This window comes from Taudactylus pleione, unplaced genomic scaffold, assembly GCF_031769625.1.
Source record: "Taudactylus pleione unplaced genomic scaffold, aTauple2 ptg000036l, whole genome shotgun sequence".
NCBI classification, from domain to species: domain Eukaryota; kingdom Metazoa; phylum Chordata; class Amphibia; order Anura; family Myobatrachidae; genus Taudactylus; species Taudactylus pleione.
Window position 1 is genome coordinate 6,459,501 of NW_028284438.1, and position 26,309 is coordinate 6,485,809.

At 44.9% G+C, this 26,309-nt stretch overlaps 1 protein-coding gene across 4 annotated transcripts in view; it reads right to left on the reverse strand.

Annotated features, from left to right (window-relative positions):
- Positions 1 to 23,668: 23,668 nt before the first annotated feature.
- Positions 23,669 to 26,309, reverse strand: part of PRDM5 (PR/SET domain 5) — a 261,584-nt gene continuing 258,943 nt past the window's right edge. For all 4 annotated transcript variants that reach the window (XM_088452227.1, XM_088452225.1, XM_088452226.1 and 1 more), the window contains one exon: positions 23,669 to 26,113. In XM_088452227.1, the coding sequence (XP_088308353.1) occupies positions 25,949 to 26,113 (165 nt within the window). In that variant the 3' untranslated portion in view covers positions 23,669 to 25,948. The remainder of the gene's footprint in view (positions 26,114 to 26,309) is intronic.

The following is a 26,309-nucleotide window of genomic DNA, read 5'->3' on the forward strand; positions in this document are numbered from 1 at the left end:
ACAAAACAAGATGTTTTATGTTAGAATCAGCTTTTCCTATGAATAACCTTTTATTCATGTCAGACTTTGTAGGAATATTTAGGATTCAAATTTGAATTTCTGGTTCCAGCTGGAATTATGTTAAAATGAATATAGACTCAAAATTTTAAATCACATTTATGTGTGAAGTAATTACCTGGGTAACCAATAATACTGTAGATTTTATATAATGCAGAATACAAATTGCAGTTTATGTAGTGCCTATGTCCATTGTCCTACATAGAAAAAATAAGGTCAGAAAAAGAAAATATACAAATACATACAAGTTTGGTGACAATGGCTTTCTGAGGGCCTAGACTCAGTCATTTCCTATGGCACATGAGACTGACTTAATTTAGTACAAGATTGGTGACAATGGCTTTGGGAGTGCCCAGACTCAGTCATTTCCTTAGGGACATGAGACTGACTTTTAGTACTGTAACGACCAGAGTTAAATTTCCCAGTGAAGGTGTAAGAGACATAGGGGTCTATGTACTGCATGGGAGAGCCTTTCTCATAAATGTAAGACCGGAAGTCATAGCCCAGCATCTGGAGCACAGGTGAACTGCATACAAACAAAACATGTTTCTTTGGGACAAATTGTAGGACACATCATGGGGGAGATGTACCAAGCCTTGGAGAGAGATAAAGTGGTCAAAGATAAAGTACCAACCAATCAGCTCCTAACTGTCACTTTACAGGCTGTGCTTGAATAATGACAGTAAGGAGGTGATTGATTGGTAATTTATCTCTGCCCACTTTATTTTTCTCCAAGGCTAGTACATGGGGGTCATAGAATGTTTTGCAAACCTGAAGCCCTATTGGCTTTTCTGCAATATTCATCTTATATATTGTGTATGGTCCTTTCTAATACTTGAAGCTTGTTAATAGATTCACCACAGCAGAAGGAAGGAGTAGAGGTAGGCTGAGATCCCTCTATACAATGACAACGTGCTCTAGGTTGGTTGTGAGTGTTGGTGGTGATAACATGTAATGATGTTTTCTTGCTTTTATCGATGATGGAGCTGTGGAACAATAAAGTAATTTATTGAGTAAAGTGGTGTGTACCATGGAATCAATTATTTGTTTATGTTGTGGACATTTATTGCTTTCATGTCATGTGAACATCAGGTGCATGGAATTAAGATGACTATAAAGTATTGCCTAATTCACTATTCAATTACTGTCAACAAAGCAACCTAGCAGCAGTCCACTAGTAGTACCATGGAAAAAAGACCTTCTGGTCAAGTGAGGGAGCAAAGCAACAGTAATTACACTGCTTCTCCAATAATACAACAATAACAATTCACACTTTGATGCAATATTTTCTACACAAAATAACTAAATGATACAATTTTGAAGATCTTGTGCCTTTAAACCTTAGGTCAGTAATGCAGAATAAACTAACATGATACCTAAAGAGATACTCTGAGTTGAGTGTTTTCTACACTGCTGTTAGGTTATTGTAAAGCAGAAAAACTTTGCAGGATAATTTGTATTTACATTGTAACAATGAGGAGCTCCAAGCTGTCTTTCTGTAATATTACAGATGTGCCTCAGTGTCCATGCTGGCAATGTTGTTTTAAGTTGTGCTAGTCAATCATGGGTGGCAAGCCACCGAAGCAGCCCAGTGTATTAGTTCACATTTGTTGTTGATTTCAAACAAACCTTATGTTAGTATATACTTGAGGTGTATTTGTATGCACCACCATGCTGGGTCAGCAATGTTACCAAACACAGCTTTATCCCAGGACCACCTACAGAATTGTAGCTGCACACTAGCATCTGCTCTACTCCTGCTGGGCTCAGCAACCAGCTCCCCTCTCAGCCATTCCTTAATGTTGTCTTTGTTCATCCGTTCTTGATGACAGACCCAGTGACAAGGAAGAAACTCACTCCTCAACGACATGACAAGAGTGTGCTGACCATATCATTACAGCAGACGTTATGGTATAACATAGGTGCAAGAAGTCTGCACAATCCTTTCTTCAGACCTTGCAGTAATAAACAAAACGAATGTATATTAAAGCACTAACGTTAAGTTTGAAATTTCTTTACCAATAAAGACAATCTCAATATTTTCCAATTAAAGTAACTACTTTATCTATAACGAGTTAATAAGTGATGGATTGATACTTACTGCATGTTATAAATGCTGAGTAAAATGTAGCATGTGCAAATGGTTGTAAACAATGACATCATGCCTAGTATACAATACAGACCTCCTCCTGGGGGCTAGTGTACAATACAGACCCTCATTCTTGTGGCTAGCATACGTACGTTTACTGGCAGGATATTCTATTCAATTATAAGTTCATAAAAAATATTATTATATTGAGCTATAGAGTTATCGTACATTGCTCATTTTACCATTATTACACTTTTAATGTATTCCTATATAAAATAGATAACATCATTAAAATGAGCAAAGTTTGTGAAGAGTGTTCCAATATTACATGTCTGAATATGTAGCTATGAGAAATGAATGAGGGAATTCAATAAAAATGGATCATCTATCATGTGCCTTGTTTATAACTTAATAAAGCGTAGTGAGAAGTACAGTTGCTATCAACGCTCTGTCTGCACATTGTATAAACAGTGACATGCTGAAGGAAGGGCTTTAATATGCTGATAAATAACATGAAATTACGCTTATGCATGAATAGATATTAGACTTTGTTCAAGATTAGCGCACATAGCAGAAGACCTGCATATTGTTACAGCTGCTTTATGCTGTGATTCTGTGCATAGTCACGCTGATTATTCCACATTAGTCCTTACATGTAATAATAAGCATTTAGCGTCACTAATATTGTGGTCTGTGAAGTAGAATTATAGTTTTAGATGTGTATCAGCTATGAAGACTGCAGGTATAAAATATGGGTACTTTATATGAGAGGTGCTATATATGTGAGTGATTACATAAGGGGCTGCAGAGAGACTGGAAGAGATAAATTGAATTTTTGTACAAAAATGAGTTACTCTTGGCAACTCTCACTCTTCATATATTATCTGGCTGTACATGCAAGTGATCTATTCTGTAAAAATGGACTGGGCTGAATAAACCGAGATAAACTGGCTGCTCCCACATAGAGGCTGCTCAGAGTAGCACAATGCTGCGTTCGCTTTAGAATATTTTGCCGTAGTTGAATCTGCAATTTTATTCTAATACTGGTATCAGCCCTCCCCTGGTGTAGAAGTGTGCATCTGAGTGTGCAAGGACTGAGATGCCCACTATCAGCATCTTTAGATGCTGTAACACTGCTTGGTACGTCTTTAGATGCCACCATCGGTTGCACCATCAAAACTTGCACTAGCACTATGGCAGGTGCCGATCATCCGTCTGAGTATGGCCTACTAATAGAGCGATTAAGGGTCTGTGTACACAACCACTTCAGTGACATGTGCGTGACACTCCCATAACACACCCATAAGATGGACCATTTTTCTGCTTCTGAATAGCCACTGCCCAGGAATACCCAGTTCATTTTTGATACCATTCATCCCAATTGCAGCTTTGTCTCTCTTTGTACACACAGTGTAACGTATGCACCGTAGGGGCTCTTAGGGATTTTCACACACGAGCAGTAGCAAGACAATCCCTCAACTCTGTGAAGATCTGGATTGTATGCCGCTCAGAATACTGTCCATAAGCCTAGATGGAGACATTAGAAGGTGGGTAGATGCAATATAGACGAAAGGTTGTTAAGTGCTAATGGAATATTGAAGGAGGAAGTAATTCTCTATTCTTTATTTCAAATACAAAAAAGAATTGCTGAAATAGCAATCTGTAGAACACTCCAGTATATACTCCAATATAATGCATGGTGAAACTATAGTGACATCACCACTGATCACTATCTGATGATTTCATGAAGAATTTAATTGTGGATTGGATGGATACTCTTTTCATTCCTATTAAATTGAGTGTCATGGAAAGCAATGGAAGAGTAAATGGATAGGCATTGATGGAGCTGACATATATGGTAAAAGATGGACTTAAGTAGGAAAGATAAAATGATAGGACAAAGTTAAATTGAGAGGAAGAGAAAAGCTATAAAATGGCGAAGCTGGTTAATGAGTGTCAGGCCTAGTTACAGTGGGGTTTATTTAGTGGTTTATATAGTGGCACGTCAGTGCCGTAACAGTGGATTTACTAAGGGGGGTCGAGAGTGGCACATGCCCTAGGGGCTGTGTTGGACTCGGCAGGAGGCACACCGGCCTCCTTGCAGGTCCGGCGTCAGGGGGGTACAAGGGAGACACTTGTACAGGGACCCAAGATTCTGATAGGCCCCGGACTCCAAGGAATTTTGGGAATACAGTTCATGTGTCCCTTTAGTGGCAGCTTGTGCCACTGCAGTATTTTGGGCACATGAGCTGCAAGCAGAAAAAGAGAGTCTGGCGACCAGCACAATAAAGTTTTGTGCCAGCATGCTGGATAAGGGAGAAGCTGAGCCAGAGCCTTCTGCTGTTCTGGGGAGACAAGGGTCGAGTGGGGCCTGGGCTGGAGATGAGATGACATGGGGGGATAGAGCTGAAGACATGGGGCATGTCAGATACAGGGGGATGTGCTGGATAGAAACAGGATGATGGGGCTGAGACATGGGCACTACTGCGTGTCCCATCACTCAGTCCCTGACTTCTGTGTGTCACAACACTCCATTCCCGACTCCTGTAACTTCCATCACTCCATCCCTGATACCTGCTTGTCCTGTCTCTCCATCCCCAAAAACCAGTATGTCCCTTCACTCCATGTCCATCACCAGACCTATCTCTTAGATTCCAGTATGTACCATCACTTTGTCTCTGTCACATGTGCATCCTCTCACACCAGTATGTCCTGTCACACCTTGCATAACTACTGTACTTCATATCCCTTAATCCCTGCCTCATAGATGCTGTCACACCACCCCTGATTCCTGTACACCTCCATCCTGACTCCTGTACATCCTGCACTTCCATCCCTGATTCCTGTACCAAGTGCATCTCCATCCTTGACTCCTGTACATCCTGCACCTCCATCCCTGACTCCTGTACACCCTGCACCTCCATCCCTGGCTCCTGTACACCCCGCACCTACACCCGACTCCTGTACACCCTGCACTTCCATCCCTGACTCCTGTACACCCTGCACCTCCATCCCTGGCTCCTGTACACCCTGCACCTCCACCCGACTCCTGTACACCCTGCACCTCCATCCCTGACTCCTGTACACCCTGCAGCTTCATCCCTGACTCCGTTACACCCTACGCTTCCATCCTGACTCCTGTACACCCTAAACCTCCATCCCTGACTCCTGTACATCCTGCACATCCATCCCTGACTCCTCTACACCCTACACCTCCGTCCTGACTCCTGTACACCTCCATCCCTGACTCCTGTACATCCTGCACCTCCATCCCTGACTTCTGTACACTCTGCACCTCCATCCCCGACTCTTGTACACCCTGCACCTCCATCCCCGACTCTTGTACACCCTGCACCTCCATCCCCGACTCTTGTACACCCTGCACCTCCATCCCTGACTCCTGTACACCCTGCACATCCATACTTGATGGGGGTCGGGGGCACAGAGACACAGAATGAAGGGGGGCACAGAGAGACACAGAATGAAGGGGGGGCACAGAGAGACAGAATGAAATGGGGGGTTGTTTGACACACAGTGAAGGGAGGGGGAGACTGACACAGAATGAAGGGGGATGGTGAGAAATGCAGATAGAATGTACTGGTGTGGCAGAGAGTGCAGGGAGATGATGGTGTTGTTGAGAGATGCAGGGGGAGATAATGGTATGGCTGAGAGACATAAGTGATCCGCTGTTGTATGACGACGACCTTGGTAATATTCCTACACAAACAGGTATTTTCTGGACCATGATATCCTACATGAATAATGAATACCAACTGAAGATGCAGTCTGCCCAGGAAGGATACATTTCTTCAGATGTTCCCCATTGTTAGAAACCACCATATTGGCAAGGTGCATATGGAATGGAATGTACCCAGAGTGATGAGAAAATGGTGGTGTGTCACATTTTTTGCCACGAATGCCTTTGGCACATGCACACAGTTGGGGAGGCACCATTTTTCATCTTGCCCTGGGCGCAAAGACCCTAGTTATGCCTCTGGTGAGTGGTGCTGCCACCCAAGGCACACGGCCTTTGGGGCAGCACCATCACAGCCCCATGGCACAAGTTTTTAGCATGCAAGCTGCCTGGAACGGCACCATGCAGCCTAGAAGGCCATCGCCTGGAATGTACTTAGGTTGGGTGCTCAATTACCCCTAGTCCAAGCAGCAAGCCGCTGAAGAGCCACCCGGAGCACCAGAAACTCAGCTTCTCCCCTTGGTGCAGATAGCCCCGCCAACCGCATTGTGATGTTATAGCGTCATGCGTTCTGAGGATGGGGTCAGCACAGGGCACTTGAATGGCTACTGCTCTTTGGCAGGCAGGTGGACATAGGGCATAATATGTCTGACATGAAAAACAAAGCAAAAATGTCTCCTACTGGAGTATATGTAAATAACATCTCTAGTGTCTATATTGTAAGATTAGTTTTTTCCGCAGTTTCCTATACAAAATGTGTAGTAAATTCAAACATCATTCTGAAAAATGTTAACTAAATTCTCCAATAGAGTGCTGTCTATAATATATAAGCTTTTTCAGCATTTTCCTGTATATGCTGTATTTGTGCATGTATCTACTGTATGTATGTGTGTATGTTATTTTATTTGTTGAAGTCTGTTCATTCATTAATTTCTCAATATTTAAAAAATATATAAAATTTCATGTTTATTTTCTTTCATGCTAGATATCAGGTCGTAAGCTGTCACGTGCAGGGCCCTTTCTACCCTCTGTCTAAAGTCTACACCTTCTCCATTGATCCCATATGTATTTATTATTTTTGAATTACAGTATGATTTGATTATTATGTTTGTGTGCTTTGTTACACTGGCTGTCCGGCACTGCAAAGTTCTGTGGTGCCTTATAAATAAACAATGGGGATTAATACCTGTATATTAATTTTAAACAGGTAAATGAAACACAAGGTGGCGCAAAGGAGCACATTAACTTTACAGACTAACTGCAATCACAAAAACTGTCATACGTCCATTCATTATACTGTGTTAATACTGTATATTTGTAAAATGTTTCAGTTGTATTTTAAACATCAGCTGCATTGTAGGTGGTATAAAAATAGACTCTTACTGCTGAGTTGTTGGAAATGATGATAACATATTATTTTATAGACTACACAGCTAACCATAATCACAATGTTTTTGTTCTGGGTAAATGAATACAGAGCATTGCCCATCTGTCTGTGAATTAAATGCTATTTCTTATTTTGCTATAAGGATTACCTGTTTGCAAAATGAAAACCCTGAAATTGGCACAATGAGCTAACGTAGACCAGATATTGTGATCTTTAAAGAGTTTATATGATAAAGCACATTTATTACTACAACTTCATATTATTAGGGGCAATATTTTACTGCATTACATACATATGTCAGGAGATTACTGAGGGCTTGATTAACAGGTGGACGCAGTCATGATGTTTATGTAGTTGTTACTGCGCTTGTCCAGAAAGTGCTGAGAACCTCTACGGCGCATGAGTACCACTGAGTGTATGAAGAGACTGCTGCTGTATATGGAATTGCTCCCATTTGAGCTGGCAGCAGAAAGCCATGGGCATTCCTGGGAGATGACTGGGAAACATCTTGAACTGATTGCAGTAAAAGGCTGTCTCGCGGGTATGTCAGTGAACGTGGCTGCGGTCACAAACGCAGAGTGATAACCACAGAGGCCACGCTTAGAGACTGTTCAGAAAGAGACACTAAGATAGCCATAGGGCGTTGTGTTGATGGTCAGGGCCGGCTCCAGGGGTCGAAGCACCCTGTGTCGGCTCACTATATTGCGCCCAGACAACCAAATGATAATGGGGGCGTGGTCTCTTTGTTACGTTATTTGGAGGCGTGCCTGCAAGGCACGCCTCCAAATAACGTCAGGCTGGGGGGAGCCTCACTAACTGGGCTTACCCCAGCTCTCTCCCGTCATTGAATGGATGTTGCGCACATGCGCGCAGCATCCATTCAGACTCCGGGCTCCGGCTCTGCCGCACAGCTGCGGCGGTGGGGTCCCCAACTTCCCGAATTGACCACCTGTGCACTTCCGCCCATGGGAGGAACAGCGGGACTGTACTGTCCAGCTGAAATCGGGATGTTGGGGAGGGGTACGCCCTCTATGGGTGGTGCCCCTATTTGACCGCACTGCTCGAACACCCCTAGAGCCGGTCCTGTTGATGCTACACCTATGATGGAGTAATGGGGTAGAGGGTGCGGAGGGTGCGCTCGCCCTATGGGTGTAATGCTGGAGTAATAGTGTGTTGTGGTCTTTTGTGTTCGATGTTGTTTGTGGAGTGATGGGGTGTAGGGAGGGAAGGGGGTCTAATGGACTGGAGGTGGTGGGTGAGGAAATGAAGACAGAGGCAGAAATGGGGGCCAAAGGGTTTATTGGAAAAAAACAGTACTAATCCTGTTTGGTCCCAGGCACCCAGGTGGGGTGAGCGATCCACTTGGGGGTGTGTGTGGGTGGAGACTGGGGAGGTGAGTGGACCCTTTTAGGGGGCTCCTTTCCGTGCAGTTCAATAGACCGGCACGTTACCCCTGCTGGACCTTTGGTCAACAGTCTTAGGATGTCTCGGGGGGAGGGGAGTGGTGGGTTGGCAGCGGGTCTGGCGGTTGTGGATGTACACCCTGGCGGCGTCCCGCGCAGGGGTATAAGTGTTGGAGTCACTTACCTAACGGTAGGATTTGTTGGTGAAAAAGGCTTGGGCTGCTGGTAGCTGGTGTTAGTTTCCTTTTGCAGATGCGGTGTTGGATGGCTGTTGCGGTGTCAGCGGTTGGAGGAAGCTCTGTGTGTGGTAGTGGCTTGCTGGTGCACTGTGGGGCTTGGTGCACCGCGTTGCTGGCGTTCTGTTCCCGCTGCCTGGTGGGTGCCTGCTGGTGTGGATCGCTTAGGGATTGCTGCTGGACGAACAGCTGTGAGTGGAGCTGGTGTTGGTTGCTCCCAGGGGGCGGTGCGTGGTCGCCTGGGTCTAGCAGGTGGAGTGGTGATCAAGAGGGGTGCGAAGGGCTTTGCTAGGTGTGATGCCCAGCGCGGCCCTGCGGGTGGTGGGTAGAGAGGGTTCTGGAAGCAGCAAGGCTCGACCGAGTTCTCCGCAGGAATGAAGAGCTCTGGTGTAAGCTGGCTGTGGTGTCAGAATGTAAGGGGTCTCCAACGCGTTTCGGCAGGGGCTCTGCCTTCTTCAAGGAGGTAAGAAGTGTGGCTATGCATGTGTGATCACCACTCCACCTGCTAGACCCAGGCGACCACGCACCGCCCCCTGGGAGCAACCAACACCAGCTCCACTCACAGCTGTTCGTCCAGCAGCAATCCCTAAGCGATCCACACCAGCAGGCACCCACCAGGCAGCGGGAACAGAATGCCAGCAACGCGGTGCACCAAGCCCCACAGTGCACCAGCAAGCCACTACCACACACAGAGCTTCCTCCAACCGCTGACACCGCAACAGCCATCCAACACCGCATCTGCAAAAGGAAACTAACACCAGCTACCAGCAGCCCAAGCCTTTTTCACCAACAAATCCTACCGGTAGGTAAGTGACTCCGAGACTTATACCCCTGCGCGGGACGCCGCCAGGGTGTACATCCACAACCGCCAGACCCGCTGCCAACCCACCACTCCCCTCCCCCCGAGACATCCTAAGACTGTTGACCAAAGGTCCAGCAGGGGTAACGTGCCGGTCTATTGAACTGCACGGAAAGGAGCCCCCTAAAAGGGTCCACTCACCTCCCCAGTCTCCACCCACACACACCCCCAAGTGGATCGCTCACCCCACCTGGGTGCCTGGGACCAAACAGGATTAGTACTGTTTTTTTCCAATAAACCCTTTGACCCCCATTTCTGCCTCTGTCTTCATTTCCTCACCCACCACCTCCAGTCCATTAGACCCCCTTCCCTCCCTACACCCCATCACTCCACAAACAACATCGAACACAAAAGACCACAACACACTATTACTCCAGCATTACACCCATAGGGCGAGCGCACCCTCCGCACCCTCTACCCCATTATATCGTTACACAGGACCCGGTACTCCTGCTTTTAGGAAGGTGCAGCACCCCAACACAAACAATACATCTCACATCCCATCTGCCCATACAGCAGAGCGCAGTTCTAACCCATCATTTGCAGTTACCTATGATGGAGTGTTTGATATGTGCACTGTCCATGGACATTGAAAGTGGACGTCTCAAGGCTTGCACTCTCTGGCACTCACAAGTACACAAGGTAGCATTTGCATATTATTGTAGCTGCAAATCCTAATTAGATCGCAGCTGTACCTGCATTAGCGTCCACCTCTTACTCAGGTCCTCAATCTGCATAATTGACACTGTAGTTGCAGATCCCATATGTAAGGCTAAATTATACAGATCTGATGGCATTGCAAATACCCATTTCAAATGGCCTGCAACCTTTTCTGGGTTGGCTGGCGCACATAACAATCTAGAAAAGTCTGTCTCTTAAAATAAAAAGTCAATCTGTTAAACAATTTTAAAAAATCTAACAGCGAGATATAAAAGCACTTGCCCTCATGTGTTATGCCTGTACTTTCTAACAATACAAAATAGAAACATTTTACCCAAAAGTTGACAAGTCAGGAGTAATAAAGTCAGGACATAAAATGGTTATTTTATTAGTAGCAGTAAATTACTCAAAAGAAACATCCTCACAAAAGAGAGGGGACCCCTGTGAAATGGACCCAAGGATATAGAGCTGGTTGCTGCTTCTACCCCTGGAAGAATAATGTTGCTAGACTAGGAAGAAAGCACTCACCTGCGATGGACAAGTGAGCCCTCCGAACCTTTGAAGTTGATGCCCAGTGAGCTGAGAGGACAGTGGCGGTGACAGTCCAAGAGTGTCGTAACAAGGCACAGACCTGGACCCCTGCTTAATGGCAAGGATGGGCAGGCAGTGCGCTGGAGGTCCCACAGAAGGACCAGCTGCAGGACCAGCAAGAACCCTTGTCAGAGTGGATGTGGCTGTTGCTATGGGTCATGTGAGGAGGCTGCTTCCAGAGTACCGAGACCACAGACACCTGCCATAAGGATTGTTGCTGCCGCCAGACCAGGAGAGGAGCCCTGCAGAAGCACTCTGATGGCGCAGACAAGACTGAGAAATTCGGTAGAGAGGACCCCGGTGGCTGCACAAACAGAGGAGAAAAGTACCAGTCAGAACCCTGGCTACAGGACCTGAGAGGACCTGTGGTGGTGACCAAGCGAGGGACCCCTGCCTGTGGCTCAGTGAACCAGTGGTGCACCAGGAGGGACCACTTTGAAGAGGAGAGTGGCTCTGCACAGGAAAGGCTTCCTCCACTGTACCCAGGGATCAGAGTGGTCTGTGGGGTCTATGCACTAAGCCTTGAAGAGAGTTAAAGTGGACTGAGATAAAGTACCAACCAATCAGCTTCTGTCACTTTACAGGCTGTGTTTAAAAAATTACAATTGGGAGCTGATTGGTTGGTATTTTATTTCTATCCACTTTATCTCTCTCCAAGGCTTAGTACATAGGGGTCTATTTACAAAGCCTTGGCTGGAGATAAAGTGAACGGAGATAAAGTCCCAACCAATCAGCTCCCAACTGTAATTTTTCAAACAGGGCCTGTGACATGGCAGTTAGGAGCTGATTGGTAGGGACCAGTGATGTGCGGTGAGTGAGGCAGAGCCTTTCCTGTCATTATACTCCATAGTTTTTACTATAAAAATTATAAGAAACATTTTAAGAAAATTATGTATTGTATTTTCTAATTATTTCCATCCAATTTATATCTCTCCAAGGCTTAGTACATAGACCCCCGTGTCCGGAGTGAAGACAGGACCTGGAGAGTGCAGGACAGCCCTGGAGCATCAGGGAGTGCTGTGAGCTTTGAGCTAATCAGAGGGAGACAGTAAAGTCGCTGCTGGGGATGAGACCCATGGTTTAATTTACTTTCTCTAGGCCAGAGGGGGTGGAGTGAACACCTGTTTGGGGTATAGTGCCCTGCAGAAGGATCCGGAGTGGATCAGCTGCAGGACCAGTAAGAACCCTTGCCAGAGGGGCTACGGCTGTTACTATGGGTCATGTGAGAGGCTACTGCCAGTATGCAGGGACCACGGACACCTGCAATAAGGGATGCCGCTGCTATCGGACCAGGAGAGAAGCCCTGCTGAAGCACCCTGACAGCACAGACAAGACCCTGATAAACCCAGTAGGGAGGACCCCACTGTTGGGGATGAAAACCATGGTTTAATTTACTTTCTCTAGGCCAGAGTGGGTGGAGTGAGCACCTATTTGGGGTATAGTGCTGTTGCTGGGCAGAAAGAGTGGTCTGTTACCCTGGCATAACCAGGAAAAAGTACTATCATGTTTTACACATACACCTATATCTAACAGGTGAGTTACAGATATTTTCTGGTCTGCATGAACCACCCTCACTGAACTTTGACTATGTGGGGAATGCTTCTTCCCACCACAGTTTCATCTCTTTGGTCAAATTAGTATTTTCTAAACATCCGCAGCAAGAATTCATTGTCCAAATGGGCATATGTTCAATGCTGCATCAGCAACAATGTGTCAATAAATTCAATACTATATTGTTCAGTAGCCATCTATGCTCATTCTGGCTTTCAATGTTACCCTATACATTTTAATTTGCAGAAAAAGTCTGAAAACAGCAAGAAAAGGCATAGAAACAGTAAGGGTTCTATTTAGGAACAAACCTAAAGGGTATTGAGTAAACATCTCTAAGCTTAGCTTACCTCTGTTTGTTACAGTAACACACCATCTATGCTTCCAGACTTTGCTGAGTCCCACCAAGTTAAAGCGCATCCCATCGTGGATGCGCATTTACCAGTAATCCATCGTCTACAGCAGTAGGCTGCCAAGGACACCACCAAGGAGAGGACACTGCGTGACCTCGCCAGACAGGTACATATTGTTAAATACCGGCTGCATTTTCCTTAGTATCAATGTAAAACTAAATATGCCACCAGTATTAAGTACTGCTCTAACATCGAGCCCTCAGTATAGAAACAAACAAACTGAAAGAAACTACAAAGTACAAAATAAACAATGGGCCTGATTCAGACCCACTCGCGAGCGGCTGTCCACTCGCAAGTGGGTCGATGGTCTGCACTGAGCATGCGCACGATGGAGGGAGCTCCGTCGTGCGCATGCGCCAGACGCGACGAGCGAAGGACTTTCCTTCGCTCGTTGTGTCTGATCAAAGGGGGCGTGCTGTCGATGTTGATTGACAGCACGCCCCCTTTGGTGGGCGTGCCGGGGGCGTGCCTCCCTGACGGGGGCGTTCCCAAGGGAACGCCAACCGTCAGAAGCCGGCCCACTGACATCACTAGTGATGTCAGTGGGAGTGATTTTGGCTCTGATAGAGCCAAAATCACTCCGGGCCTTGCGGTTGAAAACCTCAACCGCAGGCTCCGGCTCGCAGTGGCGATGGTCGCGATGGTCACGACCATCGAGGCCATCAAACTGCACGCTCGTATAGGCTGTGGGTGGTGACCCACAGCTATACGAGCGTCCAGGAGGACGCTCCATAACTATGGAGGGCGGCCCTCATTCAGAGCGTGCGCTCTGCTCAGAGCGTACGGCTCTGAATGAGGGCCTATATCTCTTAATTTTGCTCGAAAACATTTGTGCTCAAATTCATATATATATATATATATATATATATATATATATATATATATATATATATAAATATACTAGAATATATTCCAAACTTCTATTGCAGGTGCTGAATGTGCCGATCTTGGTTTCCTCTCCCTTGGAGGGAGCTTATCCCACCAGAATGTGGGCAATTCAGGTGAGAGACAACCCCTCTCACCACAGTATATATATATATAATTTGTATGCAAATATTGGAACTGGAACTGAGCGCCACACGTGCTTGTATAACCTTACATATGTATATTTCCGATATCACCTTACAATATAAAGTGCTGAGTGAAAAACATAAAGTGCTGAGTGTATAAATATAATTCATAAGAGAAAACCCTCCAAGTGACTAAATACTCTCAATATTTCAAAAATAATAAAAGTGCAAAAAAAAGATTTGCAGCGCTGCGAAGCGGCGCTGCGCACTGGGGAGGGGGTGCTCTGGGCCCCCTGGGCCCTGCTCAAAGCCAGGGGGGGCGCGATCAGTGTGATCACTCCCCCCCACAGGCATAGGAGACTGCTGTGGCTGCTACTCAGCAGCCACGAGCAGTCTTCACTGCAGCTCAGCACACGCTATGTGCTGGGCTGCTGTGAGGGAGGGGGAGTGGCGCCGGAACCGGGCCCCACGCCAGGCCCCTCAGGAAGCCCGGGCCCCGGTAATCTGTACCCGCCCCCCCCTCTCAGCGCCCCTGGGCGTCGGCATATTGACCCCCGTCTGTAGACCCTAGCCGGAATATGACAGTCAGGAAGCTGGCTGTCAGGATTAGGTCCGCCGGCTTCCCATCTGCATACCAGTGGGATAAGCTCCCTCCAAGGGTGCACATTCTGCACCTGCAATCCAAGTTTTGAATTCCGGGTTTTCTGGGCTGCACAGCTCAAACTGGAAATATAGAATTCTGGGTTTTGCAAGTTGCCCAGAACCAGCAGGAAGTCAGCAGCACGGGAAGGGTTTAAAACTCTCACACACCTGTTGCTCATTGCTCCTGATGCTGGACAATCTGGCCAGGCGATAGGCTAGGGGTGGTGGTTAGCATTAGGGTGCCAGGACTTGGAGGGTCCACAGACATTAGTACAATAAGTGCTGAGACATTTACTTTTATGTTGTTTGCTTATTTTCTATGTGCCTGTGTGTGTCCAGGCCTAAACTCACATATACTAAGGTGCAGTGTTTGCTGCTATTAAAAAGATACTGCATTACCAAAAATACCTGCCTGTCTGGAATCCTCATTTCAAGTACCTGTTTTACAATATAAAGTAAATATATATATATATACATATATTATATATATATATATATATATATAGCCAAGTGTTGGACCGGCACTCTGTGTACTGGTATCCTTGCCTGTGTGCCTTTGCGAGCAAGTAATAAAGTATAAAGTAGTGTTCACCCTCTGGGGTAAGTAACACTGCATGGCACTACAGGACTTGAATAAGTACAAATTTATTGCCAGGCGTTTTGAGGTGCGAAACCTCGTCCTCAAGTGGAAGTCCACTTCTAACAATAAATTTCTACTTATTCAAGTCCTGTAGTGCCATGCAGTGTTACTTACCCCGGAGGGTGAAAACGACTTTATACTATATATATATATATATATATATATTAAAAAAAGCAAGTCTGGCACTCAATTGGCTCCTGAAGATTGCAGAGACCGGGTGCTTTCCACTTCGTCAGCATGCATGTATGTTCATGATGACGGCACTCTCCAGATTAAAATAAATACTCAGGATAGCGTTCTATTAATTCAACATTTCAGCGCTTTATTGCGTCTTCATCAGGAAACAGCATTAATGTTTCCTGACTAAGGCACAATAAAGCACTGAAATGTTGAATTAATACATGCTATCCTGAGTATTTATTTTAATCTGGAGAGTGCCGCCATCCAGAACATATATTTATATATATATCACCTCTAATAAAGAATGGGCTCATTACTTAAAGCATACAGTTTCCACATGTGTAATACGTGATGATGAATAGGTCCCATAAAGACAATTGTTAGCAGATATATTTGTAATAGCAGTATGTCTCCCATGGTTCTATTTATGAGTTTAATTCCAATGCAGTATCTCTAGTTATTACATACATCTATGTTTTAATTAATCCAAAAGTATAAGATATATTGATGATAGAGTCCAGTAAAGAGTGCAGTTAATTAAGACAACTTCATCAGATAAATATTTAAAACACGGCTTTGTATTCTTATAAAGTCTAATTAATTGTTAGACAACAATACTAGCCAGTAAGTTTTAAGACTAAGGGTGGGATACAGCAAAGATAGAAATGCGGTAAAACCCCAAAAATGCAGGTTTGACCGCATTTCTCATATGCACCAAGCCCTGGAATGCGATGCACTCTGGGGCTTGGTGTCGGTGGCTAACGCGGTCTCCTGATTGGCGTTACCCTAAAGAAGGCTATGGGCTTCTATCGGATCCCTCCCAGCACCCCCCGCATGCGAGCGTCCTTCTACGCATGTGCAGAAATACCCCAGAGGGGCTTCTGGGTCATAGACCCGGAAGTCCCTCCATTGCAAAGGGCCACTCTTACCGAGAGAGCAGTCCTCTGTGGTGTTCATCATGCATAACGCCGGCATACATGAGAAGGGTGCCGGGATGCATCGCATAACATCCCGCCATAAGGGTTAACAGATGATAAATATGTGGATTTTGCAATCAGTGTTGATTGATATAGATCACTTTTAAACAGATCTAAATCGACCTTGAGTAAATGTACCCATAAATGTGGCATTGGTACAGAAATTGTTCATTGTTCTCTGGATAGCATGTAAGTTTTGGCACTTGTTGTGGACAATCTAAAAGAGATTGTCTGAATGATATTGGGATAAATATCACTTCACCCGCTGTATAATTAAAGGAGAGACTGAGGGGGAGATTTATCAAAGCTTGGAGAGAATGATAAAGTACCAACCAATCAGCTTCTGTCATTTTATATGACGGTTAGGAGAAGATTTGGTACATTATCTCTCTCCACTTTATCTCTCTCTCCCAATGATTGAGACAAATATCCCTAAGGTGTACATTTACTAAAGTGCAGGTTTTTAGGAGTAGAGATGTTGCTCATAGCAATTAATGAGATCTTACTTAACATGTATCTAGCACCTACTAGGATATAATAGTTAGAATCTGATTAGTTGCTATTAGGGGTGAGCGGGTTCGGATTTCTGAAATCCGAACCCCCCCGATCCGAGGCCGATCCGAGTCAGGCTCGACTTTTCCCGCCTGACTCGGATCTGAAATCGAGGCAAAACGTCATCATCCCGCCTAACGGGTCTCGCGAGTTTTGGATCCTATATAAGGTACCCGCGTCGGCGCCATTTTCTCACTCGGCTGTGGACAGTGAAGAGGGAGGGTGGGAGTTAGGGCTGGCTGGGCTGTGTAGTGTAGTGTAGAGTAGTGTTGTGCTGTGCTGCGCTGTTGTTGTCCATAGGGGCTGTGTCCACTACTTCAAAGTCCATAGGGGCTGGCTGTGTTGTGCTGTGCTGCTGTTGTCCATAGGGGCTGTGTCCACTACTTCAAAGTCCATAGGGGCTGGCTGGACTGTGTTGTGCAGTCAAGTGTCCACTCCAAAGTCCTGTGCAGTGTCCCAGTCCTAAAGGGGTGCTGTGTCCATCAGGGGTGCTCCCCCCAAGTGCTAAAAAAATACATATTTTTTCTGTTTGTGAATTGTGTGCGCAGTAGCCGCACGTGCATCAACAAAGTAGTGCCAAGCGTGCGCCTGTGTCATAAGTAAAAGGCCGGCTGGCTTGACCGTTAAAGGGTGCTGTAACCCCCAAAGTACACTCCCAACCAAATAAAAAAATATTTTCTGTGTTTGTGAATTGTGTGCGCAGTAGCCGCACGTGCATCAACAAAGTAGTGCCAAGCGTGCGCCTGTGTCATAAGTAAAGGGCCGGCTGGCTTGACCGTTAAAGGGTGCTGTAACCCCCAAAGTACACTCCAAACCAAATAAAAAAATATTTTCTGTGTTTGTGAATTTTGTGCGCAGTAGCCGCACGTGCATCAACAAAGTAGTGCCAAGCGTGCGCCTGTGTCATAAGTAAAGGGCCGGCTGGCTTGACCGTTAAAGAGTGCTGTAACCACCAAAGTACACTCCAAACCAAATAAAAAAATATTTTCTGTGTTTGTGAATTGTGTGCACTGTGGCTGCACGTGCATCAACAAAGGAGCAGCACCAAGTGTGCGCCTGTGTCCCATAAGTAAAGAGCCGGCTGGCTCATTTCTTAAAGGGTGGTGTAACCCACAAAGTGCACTACTCTCCAGCAAAAATAAAAAAATATTTTCTGTGTTTGTGTGCGCCTTAGCAGCACGTATATATCAATAAATAAATGGAGGACCAAACTTTCTCCGAAAAAAATAAAATAGGGAAAGATCAAGAACCACTTCCTCCTAGTGCTGTTGCTGCTGCTGGGAGTTGTTCCCAGTTCATCCCAGAGAGGAAGTAGGAACACCACTACTTTTACTAAACAATTGACCCTCCAACAGTCCCTAGCGATGAGGATGAAGTACGGCAGCAGTCATCCTGAAGCAAAACGTATAACTGAGGCCTTGACTGCTATGTTGGTGTTAGACATGCGTCCGGTATCCGCCATTAGTGCAGTGGGATTTAGACAATTGATGGAGGTAGTGTGTCCCCGGTTCCAAATCCCATCTAGATTCCACCTGCATCCTCAAAGCAGCAGCGACAAGTGTGCGTCTGTCTGTTAAAGGGTGGTGTAACCCTCAAAGTGCGCTCCACAAACAATAAAAAAATTCTTTTTTTTTCTCTTTGTGAAATGTGTGGGCTGTAGCCGCACCTGCATCCTTAAAGCAGCAGCGACAAGCGTGCGTCTGTCTGTTAAAGGGTGGTGTAACCCTCAAAGTGCGCTCCACAAACAATAAAAAAATTCTTCTTTTTTTTCTGTCTTTGTGAATTGTGTGGGCTGTAGCTGCACTTGCATCCTCAAAGCAGCAGCGACAAGCGTGCGTCTGTCTGTTAAAGGATGGTGTAACCCTCAAAGTGCGCTCCACAAACAATAAAAATATTCTCCTTTTTTTTTCTGTCTTTGTGAAATGTGTGGGCTGTAGCCGCACTTGCATCCTCAAAGCAGCAGCGAGAAGCGTGCGTCTGTCTGTTAAAGGGTGGTGTAACCCTCAAAGTGCTCCAAAAAATAAAAAACTATTTTTTTTATGTGTTTGTGACTTGTGTGCGATGTAGCCGCATGTGCATCAACACAGTAGCAGCGCCAAGCGTGCGCCTGTGTCATAAGTCAAGGGCCGGTTTAGACATCTGGTCCGAACTGAAGGACGTGCCAACAATTTCTGACAAGTCTACTGTCACTGCATATGATACTGTCCTCAAAGCAGCAGCGACAAGCGTGCGTCTGTCTGTTAAAGGGTGGTGTAACCCTCAAAGTGCGCTCCACAAACAATAAAATATTCTCCTTTTTTTTTCTGTCTTTGTGAAATGTGTGGGCTGTAGCCGCACTTGCATCCTTAAAGCAGCAGCGAGAAGCGTGCGTCTGTCTGTTAAAGGGTGGTGTAACCCTCAAAGTGCACTCCACAAACAATAAAAAAATTCTTTTTTTTTTTCTGTCTTTGTGAAATGTGTGGGCTGTAGCCGCACCTGCATCCTTAAAGCAGCAGCGACAAGCGTGCGTCTGTCTGTTAAAGGATTACATCGGTGACAGCATCCAAGTAGGCATGTCAGACAGTCCGTACCTGTACTGGCAGGAAAAGGAAGCAATTTGGAGGTCCCTGTACAAACTGGCTCTATTTTATCTGAGTTGCCCCCCCTCCAGTGTGTACTCCGAAAGAGTGTTTAGTGCAGCCGGGAACCTTGTCAGCGAAAGGCGTAGGAGGTTGCTTCCACAAAATGTGGAGAAGATGATGTTCATAAAATGAATTATCAACTCTTCCAGGGAGACCAGCCTCCAGAACGTACAGAGGGACCTGTGGTTGTGGATTCCAGCGGGGACTAATTAATACTCTGTGAGGATGAGGATGTACACAACACTGAAGAGTGAGAGGAATCGGTGCATGAGGACAACATCTTGCCTCCGTAGAGCCAGTTTGTGCAGGGACAGATTAATTGCCAGCTTGTTTTGTGGGGGCCCAAACGGACCAATCATTTCAGCCACAGTCGTGTGGCAGACCCTGGCGCTGAAATGTTTGGTTTGTTAAAGTGTGCATGTCCTGTTTATACAACATAAGGGTGGGTGGGAGGGCCCAAGGACAATTCCATCTTGCACCTCTTTTTTTTCTTTGAATTATGTACTGTTTGGGGCCTAGTTTTTCAAACTGCCATCCTATCTGCCACTGCAGTGTCACTCCTAGATGGACCACGTGTTTGTGCCGCCCACTCGTATCTCTTAGCATAGTTATCCAGCTACCTCGGTGCAACCTTTTGGATATAAAAACACTATTGTGAGGTTTGAGGTGTTCAGAATAGACTGGAAATGAGTGGAAATTAAGGTTATTGAGGTTAATAATAGCATAGGAGCAGAAAAACCCACAAATTCTGTGATTTTAGCTGTTTTTATGCTTTTTAAAAAAAAAATACAGATCCAAAACACAAAACCCAGAACCCAAAACACGGAAGGGTGGTTTTGGCAAAACCAATCCAGATCCAAAACACGAAGAAAGATCCAGATCCAAAACCAAAACACGAAAAGTGGCCGGTGCACACCCCTAGTTGCTATGGGCAACATCTTCACTTCTAAAAAGCAGCACTTTAGTAAATATATCCCTAAGTATCAATTTCATATGTATAAGGGACCATGACCAAACCTTGTATCTGTTTTCAGTTCAGACACATATATCTGATATATAATTGATATTCAAGTATCCTATGCTTTTGACTGTATAGGTTCTGTTTTAATTTGTGGATAATAAATTGATTATTGATTATTGTTAACTTGTGGTTTATAAATCTATATCTATAGGGTTTAATACTAGTGTTTAGTACACAAAATCTGCAGTGTTTACTAAAGTATTACTGCCTGCTATCTCATATATCTCTATGGGAAAAACTATATGGTGTTAGTAAACAAACTCTGAACATTTTGGAGCTAATCTCTGATAGCTAATGTCATCTTCACATAACGCCAGCCATTTTCCAGATGGTGAAAACCACATTAGGCAAGAATTCCTAGGTCAAGCCGGGCAGTATAGTATTATAGCAAATACTGTCCCATCTCTCAGATGATATTTAACGGGGCAAATAACTTTATGTAGAATATGCACCAAATTTTGAAGCGCTATTTCCTAGTTTTTTCGAACCAACTACAAAGCACTTGTGTGTCTATACTCTTTAACTAGTCTTGTTGCCAGATATTCTATTCCTCATCACTCACACATTTTAAGCAATATGGCATTACATTACAAAAATCCCACCCTATACTTACAGTACAATACAGCTGTGTTATCATACATCTAGCCTCAATACGCCACGCAGCGCGACTTACCTGATGTGATTGAGCCACCAGGCTCCGTGCAACTCTGCTAGCGTAGTGCGTCTAACTGAGGCCCGTATTCCATTAAGAGGCAAAAAGCTGCGATCGGCGAAAAGTTTTGCCGATGCAGTTTTCACCACATTCCCGCTTATCATCCTATTCAAATCCAACACGTTTTCGCATGTGCAAAAAGTCCATAGACTAAAACAGGCAAAAAAGTTTCTCCACCCAAAGGCAGGAGAAAAGATGTGCAAAATCTCTATTTTTACCTAAAAAATGAGGGGACTTGGGGTCTCATTCAGACCCGCTCGCGAGCGCTGAGTCGATGTTTCCCAAATGCGCATGCGCACGACGGAGGCGCCTCCATCGTGCGCATGCGCGAGACCCGAATAACAACGGGGTAGCCGTCGTTATGGGTCTCGCACCAAAGGGGGCGTGCTGTCGATGGTGACTGACAGCACGCCCCCTTTGGTGGGCGTGGCTGCCCAGACGGAGGCGTTCCCATGGGAAAAAAAATATTAAACAGTAGGACTTTTCCTGATCCAGCAAGGCTTGGCCCATATTGTTAAAACTTCCGGTTAGCATAAAACCAACAAAAATAAAAAGGCGCACAGCAATGCATAGATTAAATGAAGCAACATGGCAGCATTAGTGCAGCCATATAGGCCTGCTTTTAAGGTTCATGCAACCAACAATTGTATCTAGTGATGTCAGTGGGAGTGATTTTGGTTCTGATAGAGCCAAAATCACTCCAGGGCTTGCAGAAACGAGACCCTACCGCAGGGTCTCGTCGCAAGCCCGATGGTCGCGATGGTTTTGACCATCGCGACCATCATCATGGATGCTCGCATAAGCTGTGGGTGGTAACCCACAGCTATGTGAGCGTCCAAGAGGCCGCCTCGCAAAAAAAAAACCACGCCCTGATTCAGAGCGGGCGCTCGTTCAGAGCGTCCGGCTCTGAATCAGGCCCTTGGTTCAGTACCCTATGGACACCCCCCTAATGACTAATTTGGCAAAAAAATATATCTAAATACACCCTAAAAACACGTCAATTTTTGGGCGAAAATGTAAACATTTTTGAAAATGGGTATAAACTACTGGGACAGGTATTTGGGGTGCTGTATGGATGGGACAGGTATTTTTAGGATTGCAGGAGACTGCAGCAGCTGTATTTTTAACATGATTAAAATCTGCACTTTAGAGGCAAAAATATATATTTGTATATATACATTTAAATGAACCCCAAATTTAACTGCAATTATTTTTCCCAAAAATAATTGCTTTTTAAAAAAAAAAATGTTCACACTTATGCAAATGTACATATAACAGCCCAATGACTCACTCCTTTTCACTATTCGCTGCATTCGTACATATGCGTTTTTGCCTGTTCTGCAAAGGAATAGGGTGAAAAGCGGGAGCGAGCATTATATAAGTAGGTGAAACATTGCACTTATCGTCGATCTCGGATTTCCGCCGCCAATTGCATCCAGCCCTAAGTGGCAATGTGATGCAACTAGGCTGCACCAGCAGACTGTGCTGATTAATTTGATATGCAACACTTGTATATCTGTATATGAAGCACATTGAGACTTGGAATTAAAGCTGCGGGCGCTACATTGTAGCACTTTGTATACAATTCAGAGACTGTCACACACAGACAGAGTATACAGGTGTCCCATATCAAATTAATCAGCACAGTCTGCTGTTGCGTCCTAGTCACATTGCATAGCGACTTAGATGCATTTTCAGCAAAAGACGCAAATAATACACCCGGTGCTAGCAGAGTCTCACGGGACCTGGCTCACTGAGAAGGGATCTTTAGCGCCACTACAGCAAAGCTGTATGAGCATCTGCATATCAGGCAATTCTTTCATTTATAGAGGTTGTAACATAGATACTTTCTGCACTTCCTGGTATATATGGCAAACACTTTTCTTTCTTTGTGAAACATTTTTTTGCATCTTCTCTCCTTTTTTTTTTTTTGCATATTTTATTTTAAACATTTTCATAAATGCCCCCAGGGTTTTTACAACAAAGCACACATCTACGATTTTGCAAGGATCTGACAACTTTTTGTGTGGCAAATGCAGGCTGCAAGTACTTCACTAACACTTCAAGCTCTGACATGAATACTGTAATGTTTGGACATGTCATAACAAAAGAAGCAAAACATCTATCACATACATGAACTATATGAGTGAAACATCTGTGTTATGGCCAAGGAAGCAGATGATTTGTAGCACCAATTTACATTTTTGCTACAAAACACTGAGGTTTGATACTGAGGTTTTAATAAAAAGCTATATTGGTAAAAAGCTGTCTAATGTAAGTCAATGAGGAATCTTAGATACAAGACACACAGGCATTTTGTCTCTGACATTTAAACCATTATAGAAGCATTATTAAGTTTTTAAGAGTACATTTAATAACGCAAACAAAAGCCCTGTGTGCCATACAGCAAACAAATGTCCATCTGACCTGGCCCTTAAAACAAAGGCTGCTATCATTTGAATAGGCCAAGTATATCATGACAGATGCCTAAGGTAATGGGAGTTTTTTATTAATAAAGTGCACAAATCATATATGCGGTAACCCATAGAAACAAACATTAGCTGTTATTGCCTGCGCTCGGATAATCATAGCTAGTAGCTATTTTTTACTATGGGTAGGTTTTGGGCAGAGGTTCCCAAACTCCGTCGAACAGTCCACATTTTAAGGAAGTCAATTTAATTTATCCATCTGGACTAAACCATGGATATACGTAAAACCTGGAGTGTAATGGCGGAGTTTGAGAACCTCGGGTTTAAAGCTTGATTCAATTAGCTGTGAGCCAACACACAATGCGAGTAAGTGCAGGCCTATGACACAATTACAGTAGCCCTAAACAGTGGAGTTTTATTCACAGTCCCGTAGGGCTGCATATACAAAAATCTGCGAGTACAGGGTATGATGGAGCAAGTTGATGTGCAGCTGCTGGCGTTGACATGTCGATGCAATGGCGCATTGTTGGCTTGGGACTAATTTACTGTACTCCTTAGAATCGAATGTATCTGGTATCACTGCAACATACTTGCCCATCCCCATTATCCTCCTCCAGATGTGCAGAGATGCAAGTCAACATTAAGCAAAAATTTTGATACAGATGTACAGTATGTGTGTGCATTTTTGGTGCACATACTGTATGGTACACACAATGAAAATATGTATCTTACACAAAAAAGTGACACACTATCGGACTGTATATTTTCACATTGCTAATAAATAACTCACAAAGTGGAGTTTATTATTTCTCCTTAAAAGTTTGATTCTTATATTCCCTATTCACTAATTTCCATGATATTCCTTTAGCAGATATACAATGTGAATACAGGGCCTGATTCAGACCCGGTCGCAAGCGCTGAGCGCTCGCAACCGGGTCGATAGTGGCCCAGAGCGGATGCGTACGACGGAGCCGGCTCCGTCGTGCGCATGCGCGAGACCCGTATAGCGACGGGCAAGCCGTCGCTCCGGGTCTCGCACCAAAGGGAGTGTGCTGTCGATGTAGAGTGACAGAACGCCCCCTTTGGTGGGCAGGCCGGGGGGGGGTGGCTGCCCAGACGGAGGCGTTCCCATGAGAACGCCTACCATCTGGGGACGGCCTCACTGACATCACAAGTGATGTCAGTGGGAGAACTTTCAGCTCTGTTAGAGCCGAAAGCTCTCTGGGGCTTGCGGCAACGAGACCTTGTCGCAAGCCCGATGATCGCGATGGTCAAGACCATCGCGACCATCTTCCTGGCCGCTCGCTATAGCTGTGGGTGGTCACCCACAGCTATGCGAGCGGCCAGGAGGCCGTTCTAAAAAAAGAAATGACAGTCCCTGATTCAGAGCGAGCGCTCTGTCAGAGCGTCCGGCTCTGAATCAGGGCCACAGTGCCTTTCATGTTTTGAACTCAACCATCTACAGATGTGACCACATATATCTAGCCTCCTTGCGAGCCCTTCTAGTCGTGCCATGCTCTGGCGTGATTCAGTAGCACAGAGCGTCTTTTCGTGCAATATGTCTTATTCGCACAACTATGTGAATAGGACACACAAGCAGCTTATGCTGATTAAAATATGTGGCATCTACTAGTGGATGTGCCCCTTTAGAAATATCCTGCACTTTGTTTCATCTCGATCTGTCAAGTTAAAGCTGAGCAATAACAAAAACTAAATTTATTGACATCATCATCAATGCAAGAGATAGGTGTGGCACCATGCGTGCAGCCGGTAAGGGGTGGGGGAGAGGTGCTTTGGGCCCGCGTTCATATGAATAGGATGGGCTACAAAGAAGTCTGTACAAAGGGCACAAGTAATTTCAAAGAGTGAAAAGGCACTAGAAAATGTAAGCTATAGAAATACCCAAGTGTCTCAGCACAGCCAGGTGACACATCTTTTCTAGAAAATTATTTTGTAGACCAAAAATAAAATGAAAATGCAGCGTTTTTTTCTCAAGCATTATTCACACCCCACCCCCCAAAAATATCCTGTGCATAAATGTAGCTGTGAAAATATATATTTTTTAAACAATGTATGAGATGACATTCTCCACTCCGTAAGCGTCTCTCCACATTGTAATGGTCCTTGTACATATGTAATTACTCGTAGTCTCATCCAACTAACCAATGAGTACTCTGAATGGACAAGATTAAACTCCAATCCGTTTGTAAGTACTGGCATCTGCAAATTAACTGTCAGTCTCTCCATGCACGTTTTCCATGTGCACCTTGAGGTAGTCATTTCGTGTAAACTTTTTGTGGCAAAGCTGGCATTCTGCCATGGGGCGATTAGGGTTGTGGGTCAGCTTGTGTCGGATCAACATTTTTTTGAGACTGAAAGACAAGTCACAAACCTGAAAGAAAGAAACAAAATGTTTGTTGCTGAGTATCTCATGCAGTTAGGAGTAAACATATTGGCCTGAGGAAAAACAACCAACACGGCTTGGACTTTTCTCAAATGCAATATATTTTGATTTGCTACTAAGGTAATTATGGTGTTTTTTTAATGTGAAGTTTATAACTGGGAGGGATAGATTAGGAGCAGAGTTA